The sequence below is a fragment of the Paramacrobiotus metropolitanus genome, unplaced genomic scaffold (assembly GCF_019649055.1).
Source record: "Paramacrobiotus metropolitanus isolate TYO unplaced genomic scaffold, Prichtersi_v1.0 Parri_scaffold0000014, whole genome shotgun sequence".
NCBI lineage: Eukaryota > Metazoa > Tardigrada > Eutardigrada > Parachela > Macrobiotidae > Paramacrobiotus > Paramacrobiotus metropolitanus.
In genome coordinates, this window is record NW_026570234.1 from 425,464 (window position 1) to 443,029 (window position 17,566).

Genomic DNA, 17,566 nt, shown 5'->3' on the forward strand with positions numbered 1-17,566 from the left:
AATGGCCCATAACGCTAATTTTGTTTCTATATGTGCACTATAATAATAATATTTATTTTACAAAAAGTAATTATCAGAAATGAGTGAAGTGTTGTAATACAAAGTTAAATGATCCACGTACGTTTAATACGTAGCTCGTACGCAAGCGTAAGTAACCAGCCACTCTGCTGCCATTTGAGGGGGGAAATATTTTCGACAGCCTTCTGACGTTTACGGCTTGCGTGTCACACCACATACACACAGCGTGCTGAAATTTCGTACGATATGGGTAACCAATCCGTCCGGCGTACAGGACTCTGGAAAGTGCAGATTCACAGCGGTCGCTCTGGCGACCCGACACTCGATACCCATTTGAATTTTTTCGCAGTCACTCGCATGTTTATGGACAGTGGAAAATGATACTGGATTTATAAGTGGGAATTTGACAAACTTGTTATGCGAATTTTCCTGCGGATTGTGAGGAATTTTGTTCTGTCTGCTTCTCCCTACATTCCACGCCGATCGATTACGTACGTTTCGTATAACGCGATGCACTGGTTTCGCACTCCGAATGTGGAGTTAGCGACCTCTTGCAAACTGGTGTCACTACGAATCTGCTGCCTACATTCTACGATTAACGATAGAGATGTTTACCAGAGAGTCCTAGTCACACCCTACACGGGAGACAAAATTAAACCGAGCACCATTGTGGTCTCACTGTTTTGCTGATATTATATTTATAGAATGGTGAACACAGCGGCGCCACCGAACCCTATCAAAAGAGTCATCGAAAACATCCCTAAATCCCCGCAGGATAATCGCGCTTACCGCGGTATAATCCTAGCCAATGATCTGAAAGCCATCGTTATCTCCGATCCAGCTGCGGAAAAAGCTGCAGCTGCTTTGGATGTCAACATTGGTGAGTAAAAGTGGTAGAGCACAACATAATGTTCACCGGTTCGTACTGCGCGCTGTGAACCGAAAGAATATAGTTTATCCGCAGCGAGCCAAACAGATTATGTTAAACTGTATTATTATTATCGTTATTATTCGATTTTTCTGACCTACTGCGTGCTGTTCCCTTAGGATGTATGTGCGACCCATGGAAACTTCAAGGTTTGGCCCACTTTTTGGAACATATGCTTTTTATGGGAACAAAGAAGTTTCCGGAAGAAAATGCATTTGAAAAGGTAAAAAACCGCTGAGATTTTGATGCGAATGAAATCTCCAGACGCATAATTTTTTGTTTAGTACGTTTCGGAGCACGGCGGGCAGTATAATGCTTACACGTGTGAGGAGCATACTAATTATCACTTTGACGTGGCTGCCGATTATCTGGAGACGAGCTTGGATCGGTTTGCGCAGTTTTTCATATCTCCTCTCCTTACCGAATCCGGCACCGAACGAGAAGTGAACGCTGTGAACTCTGAGCACGAAAACAATCTCACCAGCGATAGCCGTCGTTTGGACCATCTTAGCCGTGTTACGGGAGATCCAAAACATGACTTTAATAAATTTGGAACCGGTAAAAGACGACGTCACTACATTCCATTGAACGCCTAAGTTTTCTTTAAGATCATTTGATGTTTTAATTTTTTAGGAAATAAGGACACGTTATGGTTCAATCCGCAAAAAGAAGGAGTGGCTGTTCGAGAAGAATTGTTGAAATTCCACCAGGCTTATTACTCATCCAACATAATGTCGTTGGTGGTTGTTGGAAAAGGTAAGACTGTTTTTTTAGAAAGACGGTTTATCTGAGAGTGTTATAGCGAAAGTTATTTTTTCAGAAAGTCTGGACATTTTGACCGATATGGTTGTGGTAAGTGGAGAACCGGCAGACCAAAGTATCATATCATTAACCGAACAATATTAGCATTGCTTAACATGACCAGTTGTAAACTGAATTACCTTTACGGAGCTGTTTTGTGGATGCGTGGTGCTTGATACGTTCCTTGACGTTTTATCTTGTTTAGAATATGTTCAGCGAAGTTCCCAACAAGAACGTTACTGTGCCTCATTGGGAGCGCCCTCCTTTCGCGCCGGAACAGTTGCAAACTCAGCTGAAAATGGTTCCAGTAAAGGATGTGCGTTCGCTGAATATTGTCTGGCCCACTCCGGATTTTCACCCCTTTTATAAAACAAAAGTAATTAAATTTCTTTTTTGCAACGTTTCATTTAAGTTCTAAAATTTCGGTGTTTATTAGCCTGGCCATTATATCGGCGGTCTGGTCGGCCACGAAGGTCCCGGAAGCTTGCTGTCCGCCTTGAAACTGAAGGGTTCGTTTGTTATGCTCAATGTTTAGCGCAGATAAATATTAGCAAAGCATTAACGCTTAGGTTGGTCCAATACTTTACACGCTGGAGAAGACGATGGAGCGAATGGATTTCAGTTCTTCATGCTCGGTGTTGACTTGACAGAAGATGGTCTAGGTAAATAAATTATCACATATCTGTATAGCTTTTCGTGAGATAAAATTGTTTTGTTTAATGTATGCTTCATAATTCCGTAGCCCACACGGATGAAATCATTAAGATGGTGTATGAATATCTTAATATGCTTCGTGCCGCTGGACCCCAGGAGAGGATCTGGGCGGAGGAGCAGCAGATCCAGGAGATTAAATTTCGATTCCGTGATAAGGAAAAACCTCTGGGATATGCCCGAGCTTTGGCTGCGGGAATGCAGGTTGCCTAAACGTTTGAAGAATTCTAGTACTGGAATTACCGTAGTTAAAACGGTTTAACCCCTGTAGAAATACCCCATAGAAGAAGTGATAACTGGTCCGGTACTGGTGTCAGAGTATCGTCCCGAAGTGATAACTGATCTTCTTAAATACCTTGTTCCGGAGAATATGAGGTGAGATTAAGAGTCTATTTACGTTGTCAACAAAAAAGTAAAAGATTGTGCTTTTGCATCGTGAGATGCATTTTTGTTATTTTTGCGGTTGCAGGGTGGCCATTCTATCTCAGCAGTTTAAGGAGATTGCTGGTGAAAAAGAACCGATTTACGGTATCGATTACTGTTTGGAGAAGATCTCTAAGGAAAAAATCGAAACGTGGCGCAACGTCGCTGTCACGGACGAGATAGCACTGCCTCCGCCGAACGATTTCATTCCGCAGCATTTCGATATTTTGCCACCTCCTACCGCGGTAAGTGGCAAATGGGACTACTGGAAGTTGTGCAAAATCGATTATGGAACGTGTTGCAATAATTGTTGGTTGTGTGTTGACTTTTGTAGATTCACCGGTTGCCTTTGCTTATACGAAAAACAGATATGTCTCGTTTGTGGTACCTCCAGGATATCGAGCATAAACTCCCGAAAGCCTGTGCCTTCTTTGAACTGTGCAGGTGCGTGCGTATCAGTCCGGTAGCCTTTACGAGGCTGACTGGTTGAATTGTCAATGTCGCCTGTGTTAAAAAAGCAATGGGACAGCAGCTACCCTTCTATAAATTATGAAAAACTGGAAAGATGTACGATAGAGTGACCGTATAATATAAGCACAGTCTGCGTGGAAATCGATTGATTTACGTACATGCATTACAATGATTGTCTGCCATTTTTCTTCAGTCCCGCTGTATATAAAGATCCTCTCCATGCCAATCTGACGCATGTCTATGTTGAGCTATTCAAGGATCATATTAACGAAATGGTGTACATGGCGGAACTGGCCGGGATGAAATATACTGTTGAACAGTCAAAATACGGTTTGACGGTAAGGTCCGGGGCATGGTTGTCGGTGTCGAAGCGGGCTGATTGTGAGCGATGTCTTTGTTGGGTTTAATGGTGGCGGGCGTGCTTGCGAAGTGCCTTGCCTCGTTTGCTGTGACGTTTAATTTGTCCATCCGATTCATTTGCAGCCTTCCTTGCAGCTACTTGTACGCGGTTACGATGATAAAATTGACGTGCTGCTGAACATGCTGGTGGAGAAACTTATGCATTTTAAACCCGATCCCAAGCGATTTGAAGTTCTTAAAGAAGTGGTAGGTGTTTGATGAATGCTTTTTTTTATTTTTTTAAGCAATATACATGTCATACCGGTAAAAGAATTTCTGTGATGTTGTTCAAGCTCAACAGGGCTGAAGTTTTTTGATGATTGTTTTTTATCCTGAGAAATTCTGCAAAGAAGATTTTGTCAAGTTGTGCTAGACACTTTTGAGCGATATAGATTTCTGGTTGAGTAAATTAATTTTATTTTGTAGTACGGTCGCCAGTTGAAGAACTTCTTTGCCAGCGAGCCGAATCGCCAGAGCATGTGGTATTTCAACGTCCTGATGAGTGAATTATGTTTCACAAAAGAGGAGTTAATGGGGGCTATGGATGCACTGACCTTTGATACAGTAGTGGAGTTAGGCCCGAAATTATTTGCGGAAACTTATGTGGAAGGCTTTGTATATGGTAATGTCAGTCGGAAGAAAGCGGAACTCATGATGGATCAAGTGGAAACTGCCCTGCGCAGCATTGCTACGAAAACGCCCGATGCGCATAATCGTTTGCGATTAGTGCAGCTGCGAGAAGGTATTCGAATTTGGATAGTGAAAAACCTGTGTGAAAAACTTACTCAATTGCGTAATTTTGTGTAGGGTCCAGTTTGGTGTATCATCGCGAGAACGATGTGCACAAAAGCTCTTGTGTGACCAATTATTATCAGACAGCATGTGAAGATTCACGGATGAATATGTTACTGGAGCTGTTCGAGCAGATCATCAATGAGCCGTGCTTTGATATTTTGCGAACGAAGGAACAATTAGGTATGGAGGCTTGCTTAGGCTTGTACTTGGTCCGCTCGCCAGTGATTTTAGTACTGTACTTCGTCGACAGATGTATGTAGTAAATAATGCTTAGGGTAATCTACACCTGTTCATCGTTATTTGTGTTGATTTTCTAAATTGGATATCGAATTCAGCAGAGGTATTTCTGCAACACTTTTCGTACGGAATCTCTATGATGTTGTTCAAGCTCAACAGGGCTGAGTGGCGCTGTGCTGACATAAACATTTCTCCTGAGAGATTCGTGAATTATTAGATACGCCGTAGCCTTCTTGTAAAACCGCTGTTTGTTTTATTGGTTGTACAGTACTTTATAGTTTATAGTTCGTAGGTACAGACTTAACACATGCAACCTTACCTTGTTAGTTTTGCAATTCACGCTTCTTAAGCAGTGAATGCATTTGTCACTTGTGCTCTAGGATACATTGTCTTCAGTTCGGTGAAAAATGTTAGCGGAGTTCTGGGTCTACAGATTTTGGTGCAATCTGACCGAAATCCATCTCACTGTGATCAACGCATCGAAAGCTTTTTGCAAGAAATGGAGGTTAGTATTAAATTTTGTCATCAATTGTCACAAAAAATCATTGTTATGATCATGGTTCGGCATATTTAATTGTAAACTTCATGGTGTGTTACGAACAGAAATTTTTGGAAAATCTCACGGAAAACGAATTCCAAACGCACATAGAAGCTCTGGCCGTGAAGCGCCTGGAGAAGCCGAAAACAATTATGCAACAAGCTAGCAAATACTGGAATGAGATCTATGTACGTCAGTACAATTTTGATCGGGATAATCTGGAAGTGGCCATACTGCGGACATTAACGAAAACCGATCTCTTAAATTTTGTAAAGGTATGTCGGCGTAGTTCTGTAACTTCTGTTTCTTTTATTTGCTGGGACCTTACATGTGGATGTGGAAACACGTCGTTTTCTAGGACTATTTATTGCAAAACGGTTCTCAGAGGAAGAAGCTGTCCATTCACATTACTTCCACCGTTCCCGCCAAGAATGCACGCAAAAAGCGCAGCGCTGATGGTGATGAAGTCAAAGAAGACAAGCCGACCGTAGATCCTGCACCAGTTACTTTGACAGCAGATAAAGTGGACAGTCCCCAGACTCTGAAGTCAAAAATGGGCTTAGCGCCGCTTCCCCCTAAATATACTGATGTGGATACGGTTGTTACCGGCTACTAAAATGTTCGAACTTTTAATTGTCTCTTCTACGATCAACTTGGCTGCATTACGTTATACGTTGAGCCACCCAATCTACCTGAAATGCAACGCGGCTATTCTCTCGTTATATCTTGTGTTAAAACCCGGCATAATTTTGTGTAGCGGGCATAAGTGAGCCCGATTTTTAGTTGACGATTGCAGAACTTATTGCGCTATTTTATTTATATTAAAGTTTCCGAGGTTTAATGGTGTTCTTCTCTTGCTTAACGTCTGACAAAACACTGACATAGCTAACGCTAGCCCAGAAATTCTGATCAGAACGATTAGAAGCGTGTATTTCGTCGTTCAACGTCCGAAGAAATTAAACCAGCCTCCGCCACCATTATTGCCGTTGTTATTATTGTTGTTGTCGGTGTTAGAATTAGAATTGGACTGCCAGTCGTTGGCGCCACCGTTATTGTTGTTTGACCACTGATTTCCGTTTGGTTTACCGTTGCTTTGGCCATTACCGCTCCATTGTGATCCGCCATTATTGTCGTTAGACGAGGGTCTTGGCTTATGATGATGAGGTTTAGAATTCGGATTGTTATTCCCAAACGGCGGCGCTGTGGTGGCAGGCGGGGCAGCAGTGATGTGGCGCAGTTGTATTTCTGCAGTGGACACAACAATGAATAATGACATGTAAATAATTATTTATTTCGGGCACGATGCATTCTAATTGCGCTGTGTCAGGCTTTTACTGATAATAAATTGTTTGTGTGAATGTATCGCACTCGTACCTTTGTTAACTGACCGATAAATATTGATAGGAAAATCCAGTAGGAGCGGTGTAGTGTCAAAGTTAGCTTTTACCCAGTTTTTTACCGATACTGGAAATTTTGGACAGTTTGCAGCATCCACATATTTCAGCTGCGGCGAAATTGATTTGGGCGGAGGCACGGACAATAACCATGGATTGCTGCTAAGTTTAAGTTTTCTCAATTCCGGAAGATCAGTCCAGAAGGAATTGGGCAGCAGCTCAATGCCGGTGTTGGATATATCTAGAATTTCCAGTGCGCTCAGACCTCGGAAAAACTTGCCAGGAATTTCCAGCAATTTTGGATTGTCGTCCAGGTGAAGTTCCTTCAAAGTCTTGCCCGCCCTTGATAACAGCGATTCTGGCAAAGCCTAAAAGACGCAGAGTGGACTCCAGTTTTACAGATTATGCATTGCTCTGCAACTGGACAACAGTGATATTATGAGCATACTCGGACGTTCCTAAGGTCACTCAGATCCAGGGATTCCAGAGGAATGCTATCGAAGATATGCGGGGGGATAACTGTGAATCATAAAGAAATTAAACTAACCATAAGTAAAGGTAGGTACAATTCAACAGACGGTAAGATTTATCAGCAAAACGAAAACTTCGACAGCATGTGAAAAAATCGACGATTTCATTCAACAACATCAGGTATATTTCTGCCGAACGGCGAACTTACCGGCAGCTTGTATTCCATCAAAGCAAATACCTGCCAATTAAAAAACAAATAACTAGAGTAGATACGTATAACATGCCTAAAAAGAATTTGCAATATTTGTCCAAGAATTAATATAAATTATATAGAAGCCAAAAAGGTGAACAAAGATATGTAAATGGTGTTACCGCCATGCAGTTTTTGTAATGTGCCATCGCAATTTCGCCTTGCGGTTGTAATTATCGCCTAGCTATTGCCTATTAATCTTCATTTTATAGTATTGATTGTTGGGTATGATATATACGTACGTGCAAGGTTGGGAGTTCCAGAAAACAAATCGTTACTAAGAGCATTTATTGGATTTTTCCTGGTGTCAAGAACAGTTAAATTTGGCATCATGGTAAAATGAGTTGATGTTAATGATGAAATCCTGTTGCCACCGATATCCATGATTTTCAGGTTATCTTGGGTATCGTCAAACAAATCCAGAGGCTATTTATTAGAACAGACCATTTGCCGCAAGACAATTTTGATAAAAATTTAATAGGCTATACGGTAAGTATAACGTTACAAATGAGAACAACCCCATCGATACCGCTTACCAACTCTTGTAGCCGATTATTACTGAGATCCAGCATCTTTAGATCCAATAAATCGGCAATAACATAAGCCGGTAAACCTGCTACCTGGTTGTCGCTGAGATCAAGAACCTACAAAAAATTACCTCGTTTAAAATTTAAATTACACTTCTGCTTATTCGGGTAGACGTTAACCGTGGTAACTTCAGTTTGCGGTCCAGTTTGCGCATACCAAGGCCGCACACAATTTACGACGAATTTTCCACATTTTGTACCTGTAAGCTCTTTAGGTTTTCAAACATGGAGGGACGAAGTTGTGCAATTTGGTTATTGCTCAGGTCCAAATGCTAAAACATGTACAACAATACTGTGATGTTAAATTATGAAAATCATAAGGTACTTGCGCGTGATTTTTCGATTTATTTACTCTACTGGCGCTGTAATGTGCATAAAGAATATTGCTGAAATACATACTGCATGTTACATATTTTACATATGTTTATTGCCATTTACGTACGTAAAGAATGATGAGCATAACATAATGTATCAACATAATGATCAATGTGTATACTCGAGTGTTAATACGAGGTAACCACAAGAACACAATATGTGTGATAATACGTATGTATACAAGTGCAGATGTACAGTAAGACAGAATTGTGAAACCATAAGATTAAAAAAGAAGAAACTATTATTGTATACCAAAAATAAACTACATGCAAGTACATCTGTTAGCACCTTGAGCTTCCCCAAAGGCGCAAGAAGTTCCGGAGGCAGAATCTGTTCGGTTTGATTACTGGTGGATAAATCCAGCGCTTCGAGAGTACTGCCTATAGTATCGAACAATCCGACCGGCATCACCAGGTTGCTATTCGGATTCGCAGCCAAGGAAAGCCTCTCCAGTTTTTTATATCCTTTAAAAAAATCTGGCCGCATTCCCCGAAGATCTTTTGATCGTAAAATAGCCAGTTCGGTGATCTCCTCGATAGGAATTCCTTCTAGCTGATACTTAATATCCTGTGGGTAATTTAGCCCATCGCATGATACCACCAGTTCACTGGTTCTGACTTCCGTACAATTGCACAACGAATATCCGGCTGGTGGACATCCGCCACGGACAAAAGCGATACAAGTTGCTATTATGGAGTAAACGAAAATTTCCCACATTGCGATCGCTCATAAATACGTGGGCTATATAGTTATTGTAACAAACAACTATACAGGAGCAATATTTTGACGTACTGATGATATTTACGTGTTTTCACACACAAAATTAATGCGAAGATGACCTAAGACTATTATAACTACTGAATAATTACTGCAGAAATTAAAATAAAAACTAGAAATTGCTTCAAAAGCCTGACTGAATGCGGGAACATGCTTGACCTTTCGCGCAAACCATGAGTTATTCAGAAAAGTTTTTGCTTGTATCAACAAATTAATCTGCTCAGTCAACAATAAGTTCAACTAATAATTATCACGGCATGAAATGCGCCCTGTAAAGTTCCAGCTTTCTGTGCGGCAGTCACACGCGTAATATGAGACAGGCTACGATTAGTATATCCAGCGTATATTGTGTTTTTGTTGAAGGTTGTAGCACATTCGTCATACTTCGCAGTTCTCACTTGCTATTTGCCTTCTCACCCACTTTTTGCGACATCACGATGCGTTCATTGTGTTCTCAAATCTCAGTTACGCGATACTTTTTTTTTATTTTATGCATATATCATTCGGTAATCAGAAAGGATTTAAGAGGAAGATATGCGTTTTTAATTTTTTGCAATATTCGAGCTCCAAGAACTTGTGGAACTGTGCAGATAAAAACGTAAGATCACACAGATGCAACTCAATAAACTAACAACAGAGAATTTTAGGAAACAATGCACGCTGCAATCTGAAACGAATATTCAGAAATAGGAAAATAAACCAATGAGCAAATTTCATAAAAAAGGCACAGCATTTTGGAATAATCAAGGAACATTAAAAAAAGGCGCTCAAGAAAACCTAGCAAATGGAATAATCTCAAGCGTAAAGAGATTCTTCGGTTTTTGGCACTGGATGCACAGTACTTCGGAAAGGCACGTTATCAGTTCGCTCCTTGGACACTTTCCCTCCTACGGAAACCATCTCAATGGATGCCACAGTGCTGTCACTATCATCCGTAAAATCCAAAAACGAGCAGCATGGAATCAGCTTACGCAGTTCCCAGAACGTATTTACAATGGCAATAAAATTTTTCATAATAAACAAAGCCGTGGTAACGTCCGCCGAGTGCCAAAGATATAGTCGAATTACCACGTAAGGAATATTGACGAAAGCCGTGGCAATAACGCTCTGGATTAAAATTAAATTGTCCAACGGCTTCGATTTCGAAAAATTAAATCCACTCAGCTGCAAAATACATACAGGTAATTCTAGGAAAAGTTCGCAGAATTTAACCAGAGAAAAGGTATGCGATTACGATTTAAAAGGAGAAGCGATTCAAATTCCTGACAACATCAGACATCAACTACAGTATATTATCAACAGAAGAATTAAGTGAACGAACTGAAACGACTCACCTGATACAAAGCCACCGCAGGAATAATAAGATTCATGACCGAGTAGGCTAAAATTGCATGCTCCACTGACCACGACAACAATATTTTGGTTTCATTGGCAAATAAAATACTTAAAAATTCGACAGTATCCAGGAGCTCGAATACAACGTGGGTCTGCAAAACGAGAATATCAAAATTACAAGAGCAGTTAGAGCAGTTAGAGCACAATAAATGACAATAACGACAAGCAGACCGTTTCACTGTATAATAATTCTGTTATATCTAAAACAGGTCTGCTTAGTGTTTTTCTTAGGAACTTCAACCGAAGAATCGTTGTAGGTCATGCATGTTAACGTTAAAATTAAATTAAATAACTACAATAGTCAATCGACAAAATTAGCAGGATCAATAAATATTTACACACCTGCAGCCATTTTAAGCAAAATTTATGCCTCTCGCTGGATCGATTACGATGATGTCCCGCAACAAGAAGGGCAAAAAATGCAGCAGACAAACCAATAGCAATTTTCATCAAGTTGGTTCCCATCCAACCTCCGTCAGGCAGGTCTCGTGCGAATGTTTTAAACATGTGGAAAACCTTCCCCGCCAGAATCACGCTATAGAAGATCCATGTGATAAATGCATAGGGCAAGAGACCCAGCTGAGGCACGGGTTTCCGTCTCACGGTTCCAAAATAACGAATGGCCAGCACATTGAGAACAATGTAAATCCCCAGGAAAACCGCATCCGCTGCCACCCAACCAAGCCATCTCCAATCTCCAGGAAAACCTATAAAATTATGCAATTCCCTCAATCCCGTTCCCCATGTGACATCTTTCTTGAAAGAACATACATTTCATTAAAATGTTTTCAAAAGAAAGCAGCATATCTTTAAATAAAATCATAAAGACATTTTGACGTTTCGGTTGACTTATTATGTCTTAAAATTATAGTAATGATATGACTAATAATGAGTAATTCAAAGCTTTGCTGAACGTTTACAGTAGGAGCCTTACCTGTATACATGAAATAATACAGCAAGCATGTTTGACCAATAAAGATCAACCCATTAAAGCAACGCGCGAGAATTTCTCCGATGGAAACATTCAGTAAATTAAAACGATTAGGTTTTGGGTTCACAGGTTTGGCCATGAGAATAGACAGAATTCCAGCGTCGATGAAGGATCGCGAAACAATGCAAACCCATCTCTCTAAAATCACAACGTAGTGAAGAGCATTGCTACAGTCATCCGTTAACAATTTCAATCAGCAGATAATCAGAAAAGAATGTAAACGAATGCGTTAAGCTAGCAAATACGAAACAAACAATGACAGCTACCTTTTAGCTTTTAAAATTAAAAAAAACCAAAGAATTCTTGTTCCAACATGAAGATTGCAGACTGCAAAACGAAATTTATGACATGACAAAAAGTAGAACCAAAAACGTTGTTGCCTCTTGCCCATGAAACTATTTTAGAGCTAACTGCCGGCGTGGGGGCTGCCAGAGAACCGGAAGTGTACATGAGAACGTTTTTCAATTTTATTTTAAAAATTGCACTACGCAGTGGAGATCTTGAGGTTTTCTGTTTTCATATTGATTTTAATTTGGACGAGTTTTTGTTAAGTAGCTGATGTACCGATCTGCAACTTAAGCACAGGAGTATTCTGGTGATCTGGTGTGCTTCTACTGGTTTAAACCGTTTCAAGAACGTTTCCACTCCTGGATTTGGATCAACCATCAGATTTCTTTTTGGTTTGGACTTTGGTCTTTATAGGTAAGTGGAAAATCGTCATTACTTAATTGCCGGATCTCGTTATCGACGAACGCTTGGTTTGTTGTTTTGAGTGAAGCTGTGAAAGACAAGAAGGTTGTCGCTAATCGATTACTACGCTAGTCTTGCAGAAATGCGGGCGCTTGCTTAAATTGTGCTCGGTTTGTTTTAGGGAAAAATGAAAACTACTAAGAAAGCGAAGGCTCAGACAGATATGGGCGCCCGAGTAGAAGAAGCAGCTGAAGCATCATCAGTCACCACTGCCTCGCACGCAAGATCAGAAGTTAACGAGGATCTTCGAAGCTTATTTCAAGATGCCGGTTCGAAGCCATTTAAATTCTTCGATAATAACGATCAGGATATGGATGATCCTCTTTCTACCCCTTCGGCTGCACTTCATAAATTTCCTCAGAAATTTACGCACTTTGAAACCGTGGACGAGACACCGGTAACGGAGGATGAATTCATACCAACACCACACGTGTTTTCAGTTTCCCACAGCTTTACTGGGAATTTTTTCTTTACGGTCGATGATCCGCGCTTGCTGGAAGGTCGGCGGTATCTCGCCATGAGCGATGAAGAAAGAGCGAGCAATCTGGCTGAATGGGAAAAGACGAGGCCTCAAATGATGGCGGATTTCAAGAAGCAGAAAAAACAAGCTAACCGAAAGCGAACTTTTATGGAAAGGAAACAGACGTAAACTTTTCCTCATAAATGATAAATGTCATAATCTGTACTGCGATACAGCAGTAATTACCTGTGATGGAATTAGTTTTGTGGCTTCATTAATTATGGTATCTTACACCGTTTACCTGCGATTTTCCGATAAAAACGAATTGTTTGTTGGTGACAGAGGCGCACTGGATGGGTATTTTGCAGCATTTTGTAGTGCGATATTGTGAGCTGGTATTGCACTGTGCGCTCTCTTTATTGCTACTGCGGGGTAATTAGAGAGGGAATTTTCTGAATATACTCCGGCTACTGTATGTTCGAACTCCAGACGAAAACAATAAGTCATAGTTTAGTAATTTTTATGAACGTATCGTCAGTCCGTCATGTACGTCGGTATTTTCTAGTTTACTTTTCAATTAACAGCGCAAGCAGGCATTTGCCAGATCAAACCTAGATGTTCAAAATATAATCAGAAAAAGAAACGATGTAAAAAACAGACGAAAGTCAGGAAAAGCCGCAACATTAAAACACCAGAACGATGCTTGTTAAAAAAGAAGTCGCTTAAAATAAACTGTAAATAAATCAGGATAATATACAGGTCGGCAAAACGCAGAAGATCCAATAATACTATCGCTTCGCATAAGAAATGGAAATAGGATTGGAAGGTTTTATGCGGTAACCTGTGAAGTATAAAAAACCATATAAATTCCCAGCAAATGAACAATTTCCATCAGGTTTTAGTACCATCCTAATAGTGTTACCAATTTATACTAATCGTAGAACTGGATAAAACAATTTACTGGCATTACCTTCCGAGGATTACAAAAAAAATCGCCTGTTCTCAACGCCAATACAAACTGGATTTCTAATAATCTAGTATGACTAGGAACTTGCCGTGTAACGAATCTTTCGCCGTCGACGCCTGAAGCTCGGTCTCGAACTCCACAAAGACAATGTCCTGGCGGCCAGGAACAAGACGAACTTCTTTGAAGCCATCATGCGGACTGAAGACCGTCGACACCATCTCCGCTGTATCCACACCCGAAGGCAAATTGGACACGAAGAGGATTTTATTGGGTGTCTCGTCCTCGGCGGCATTCATCGCCATTTCCGCAAATGCGGAAAAGTCGCCCGCCGGTAACTCTTCGGTCTTTTTCTCTTTCTTCTTCTTCGCTGCAGCATCTTTCGCTTCGTCTTCCTTCTTTCGCATTCTGAAGGTGCCAGTGCGCTTTTGAGTGGCCTCGGACTCGGTCTACAATAAATTAAGTTTAAGCAGAGAGTCATGCAGACATCACTCTTGTCTCTGCACAAATCCTTACTTGAGCGAACGCAATTTTCATGGGCTTGTTATAAAACGGGCATCCCTGGAGCGCTCGGAGACCTGATGTGGCACTGGCCACATCTTTGAACACTATAAATGCCTGGCCTCGCATTTTCATGGTTTTCAACGCGACAATGTCTATAAAAAAAGTTATAATGAAAATCGGCTGTTATAACCAATCCAGAAGAACCAGCCGCGAGACTATGAATCTGGTCGCCCATAGTGATGCAGTGATGCTCACCAAGAACCGGTCCAAACTGTGAGAACAAATGAAAAAGGGACTTCTTCAGCTCATCCTTCTTGATTTTCTCGTTGATATTGTTGACGTATAGAGTGCAATTCGGCTTCGAATCCATGATTCACAAACAACTACTAACAGAACGCCGTCAAACCAAACAGCAACGATGAAAAGATGTGTCGCACTTGCCTGAAAAGCAAATTTAATAGAAGTGCTGTACTAGAACATACATAGATCAACTAAAGTTCTAAAGTCTAAACTAAAAATATTGCAAAAATTTTCAAAATCAAACGAAACCTTGACGTCTGAGATTGGTCTCATAAACGCCGTTGCGAGCCGAAAGCTTTTTGCTAACCTTTGCCAGTGCAACTGAACACACTGGCAAAACATTTCGAGGGCGTTTGCCCCTCAAGCACAGTATTCGGCTCGAGAGTCGAGACTTTCTTCCCTTACATTTGCGGTCTTTCTTTTCGTTTTTTGGTTCGCCGATGCTCAGGTTCTTTCCTGTGTAGACGTAATTAACAGTAAACAATTTACTTGAATTATTCCTTGTTCTGCAGCAGCGACGTTTGAAACTATCATATTTTGTGTATTAGGTGACATTGCTTAGTTAAAAGAGTCCATCTAAAAGTTCTTCTGAATCTTCTCACTGGAACGTTTGCCTGGTTCTTGATAATAGCTGTCTACATTCATTTGTGATTAATTTGTTGCAAATAAATCAATTTATTTATCTTTGATTACAAAATCTGCAGTAAGCAATCAGCTACTTGCTCGATAAACTGATCGTCCTTAGCCGGGGAAACACATCGAACGATTTGATCTTAAAATTAATTATTTATCTCGAAGCGTTCCATCCCAGGAACCTAACTTCGGAACTGTTAACAGTGACGTAACACGTTTTGTTGTCGATGCTTTCGTTTTGCCATGGAACAGGAATCGAAAATCCGGAAAAGCAACGGAAAATCAGCTGTGGATGCGCGTACATCGATGAAAACGATGAAGTTTCGGACCGAAGAACAGCGCTTGCTGCAGTCCATTCTAACTCAAAAAGATGCGCTTGTAAAATCTTTGATTTTTATCAGCGGAGTGAGGGGAACCGGAAAGAGTATGCTGGTTAAAACTGTGCTGGACGGCTTACCTGTGCCAAGTACGCTTGTGGACTGCACCGTGGCAGACACCGAAAACGCGGTGGCCAGTAGAATTTTCAGCCTTCTGCGACATATCGACGACGATTTCTCCAAAGCTTCTGAAGGTCTAACCTGCAGAAAACTGTTTGATCTTCGCAAGTTTTTGCGATTATTTGCTGTGCAGAAGATTTCCACGTTAATCGTCGTTTTGGATGGATTTGAAATGGTGGAAAAATGGGCTTTTGTGTGGTCAGAGCTGTTAAAACTGCAAAAATTCTGTCTGCCTGCATTGAAGTTTGTCGTGACCAGCCGCTCATCTGTATGCTTGTTAGCCGGAACATCATACAACTTTGACGATCCGATGCAAATCCATTTGGGTAAATACAACAAGGATCAGTTGATTGATCTGGTTACAGGGATATTCCGCTGCAGGAGCGATGTGGATGCTCCGTTTGTTCGAAACTATTGTGACCTAATTGTTGACAGTTTCGGTCCAGTCACAAGTGATGTGCGGGAGCTTCGCGCCTACGCTCAGCGATATTATCCACAATATTGTGCAAAAGTCTCCAAGGATGTTCCGGTTTCGCAAACCGAAAAGTTGTGGCGACACATCTTGCCACATTTGAGAGCAGAATTACAAGTAAGCTTGCGTCGAATTTCACAGTGCATTTGATTGTAAGAAAACAGAGGTAAAAACAGTACGAGAAAGCAGTTTTAATTTATTTAAGTTTTCTTTCGTTCACTGTCCCGTTTGAATGCTCCGTGTGATGTTACAGTTTTCACTACCATAGTATGCATACATTTGCAACAGCACATGTATGTTCACTTTTCTTCCAGTTTTTAATCTGGCACTTGATTTACGCTTTATTGGTGGTATTGGTGCTTTTAATGAGTGCTTTTATGCATTTGTTTAGTTTGTTTTCTTGAATCAGACTGACAGTAGTTTGAGAAGCTTGAAAATTACTGCTTCATTAAATTTTTATCGCACTGATTCTTGGGTAATTACGGCTTTCGTTCAAATGTGAATCATTTAGTAAGTTGTTCTTCCTAATAATCTCGTCTTGATTCTCTTTTAGTTCGGTCATACGAAAGGTTTTGAAGAGAAAGCGCGGATGGAAGCAGACATAAAATCCCTTCCTCTACACCTCCGATTTTTGATTGTGGCTGGTTTCTTTTGCTCATATAATTCAAGCTCAATGGACGCCAAAATGTTGTCGAAGCGCCATGATCCGGGTAAAAAACGGGCTCCGCATACGGGGATCAAGAAAAAAACGACTGAAAAGCGGCTGACGATGTTAGGACCACAGTCGTTTAGTTTTGACCGAGTGTACAGTGGACTTCGTTTCCTAATGGAAGACGTCGCTTCCGGCATTTCCCCCATGCAAGTGCAATGCAGTGTCCGCAGGCTCTGCGATATGGAGCTGTTTGTGCGGGTGGGGCACGAGGATAACTTGGACTATCCTAAATACAAGTGCAGATGCAGTAAGGAATATGTTGAGCAGATTGCGGCGTCCATCGGTTTGGAACTTAATAGGTATTTGAAAGAATTACAACAGTGATATGGCTTAGCGGATTACGCCCGGAACGTTCGCGCCCATTACCCCTTAAATTATTCTCTCCTTTATTAAATCTTAATTGGTTCTAGTGGATCATGTTGCTATTTATTTATGGTAGTTGCTCAACAGCTTTTTTTAATTATGTTGTTCTTGTGATTCGAAGTTGAACACTTGCGAAATCGCAGGAAATCGAGTGATTTGTGTTTTTTTGTGTATAAACGATTACAACGATGCGTGCCTGGAACACGAAAGCCCAATAGTGAATCATAATTCCCGTCCGTGTTGATTTTACGTCGTTGTGTTGATTAGGATGGAACGAATGAGTCAGAGTTGATTGTTGTTGAATTTTCGCTTTTGATTCAAATGCAATTCATGCAGCCAGCGTTCTGCAA

General features: G+C 40.9%; 6 protein-coding genes across 8 annotated transcripts; 3 read left to right on the forward strand and 3 right to left on the reverse strand.

Moving 5' to 3' along the window:
• The first annotated feature begins 52 nt into the window (after window positions 1–52).
• On the forward strand, window positions 53–6,162 carry LOC129584784 (insulin-degrading enzyme-like). Of its 2 annotated transcripts, none has more exons than XM_055477099.1 (20): window positions 53–509; window positions 723–898; window positions 1,066–1,169; window positions 1,231–1,504; window positions 1,580–1,702; window positions 1,767–1,798; window positions 1,953–2,123; window positions 2,184–2,256; window positions 2,317–2,409; window positions 2,490–2,662; window positions 2,730–2,833; window positions 2,928–3,126; window positions 3,216–3,325; window positions 3,546–3,690; window positions 3,836–3,958; window positions 4,178–4,493; window positions 4,559–4,726; window positions 5,164–5,288; window positions 5,387–5,596; window positions 5,680–6,162. In XM_055477099.1, exons 1-20 carry the CDS (start codon window positions 436–438, stop codon window positions 5,935–5,937), a joined length of 3,051 nt encoding a protein of 1,016 aa, XP_055333074.1. In that variant the 5' UTR covers window positions 53–435; the 3' UTR covers window positions 5,938–6,162. The 2 variants fall into 2 exon arrangements, with proteins under 2 accessions (XP_055333074.1, XP_055333075.1); XM_055477100.1 differs by having other exon boundaries at window positions 54–509; window positions 3,848–3,958.
• Window positions 6,132–9,329, reverse strand: LOC129584788 (carboxypeptidase N subunit 2-like). The gene is made up of 8 exons (XM_055477104.1): window positions 8,687–9,329; window positions 8,224–8,295; window positions 7,973–8,080; window positions 7,679–7,862; window positions 7,395–7,424; window positions 7,164–7,234; window positions 6,696–7,083; window positions 6,132–6,566 (listed from the first exon to the last, which is right to left on the reverse strand). The coding sequence occupies exons 1-8, from the start codon at window positions 9,113–9,115 to the stop codon at window positions 6,262–6,264; spliced, it is 1,587 nt and encodes a 528-aa protein (XP_055333079.1). The 5' UTR covers window positions 9,116–9,329; the 3' UTR covers window positions 6,132–6,261.
• Window positions 9,330–9,706: 377 nt separating this feature from the next.
• On the reverse strand, window positions 9,707–11,881 carry LOC129584503 (uncharacterized). Its single transcript, XM_055476684.1, has 4 exons — window positions 11,505–11,881; window positions 10,913–11,277; window positions 10,510–10,662; window positions 9,707–10,339 (listed from the first exon to the last, which is right to left on the reverse strand). Exons 1-4 carry the CDS (start codon window positions 11,638–11,640, stop codon window positions 9,971–9,973), a joined length of 1,023 nt encoding a protein of 340 aa, XP_055332659.1. The 5' UTR covers window positions 11,641–11,881; the 3' UTR covers window positions 9,707–9,970.
• Window positions 11,882–12,297: 416 nt separating this feature from the next.
• LOC129584505 (uncharacterized) lies at window positions 12,298–13,106 on the forward strand. Its single transcript, XM_055476688.1, has one exon. The coding sequence runs from the start codon at window positions 12,439–12,441 to the stop codon at window positions 12,958–12,960; it is 522 nt and encodes a 173-aa protein (XP_055332663.1). The 5' UTR covers window positions 12,298–12,438; the 3' UTR covers window positions 12,961–13,106.
• Window positions 13,107–13,277: 171 nt separating this feature from the next.
• LOC129584504 (U1 small nuclear ribonucleoprotein A-like) lies at window positions 13,278–14,802 on the reverse strand. 2 transcript variants are annotated; one of them, XM_055476687.1, is made up of 5 exons: window positions 14,681–14,695; window positions 14,495–14,622; window positions 14,252–14,391; window positions 13,827–14,184; window positions 13,278–13,612 (listed from the first exon to the last, which is right to left on the reverse strand). In XM_055476687.1, exons 2-5 carry the CDS (start codon window positions 14,607–14,609, stop codon window positions 13,560–13,562), a joined length of 666 nt encoding a protein of 221 aa, XP_055332662.1. In that variant the 5' UTR covers window positions 14,610–14,622; window positions 14,681–14,695; the 3' UTR covers window positions 13,278–13,559. The 2 variants fall into 2 exon arrangements, with proteins under 2 accessions (XP_055332662.1, XP_055332660.1); XM_055476685.1 differs by having other exon boundaries at window positions 14,495–14,802.
• Window positions 14,803–14,933: 131 nt separating this feature from the next.
• LOC129584705 (origin recognition complex subunit 5-like) lies at window positions 14,934–17,467 on the forward strand. The gene is made up of 2 exons (XM_055476998.1): window positions 14,934–16,258; window positions 16,695–17,467. The coding sequence occupies exons 1-2, from the start codon at window positions 15,416–15,418 to the stop codon at window positions 17,175–17,177; spliced, it is 1,326 nt and encodes a 441-aa protein (XP_055332973.1). The 5' UTR covers window positions 14,934–15,415; the 3' UTR covers window positions 17,178–17,467.
• Window positions 17,468–17,566: the final 99 nt, after the last annotated feature.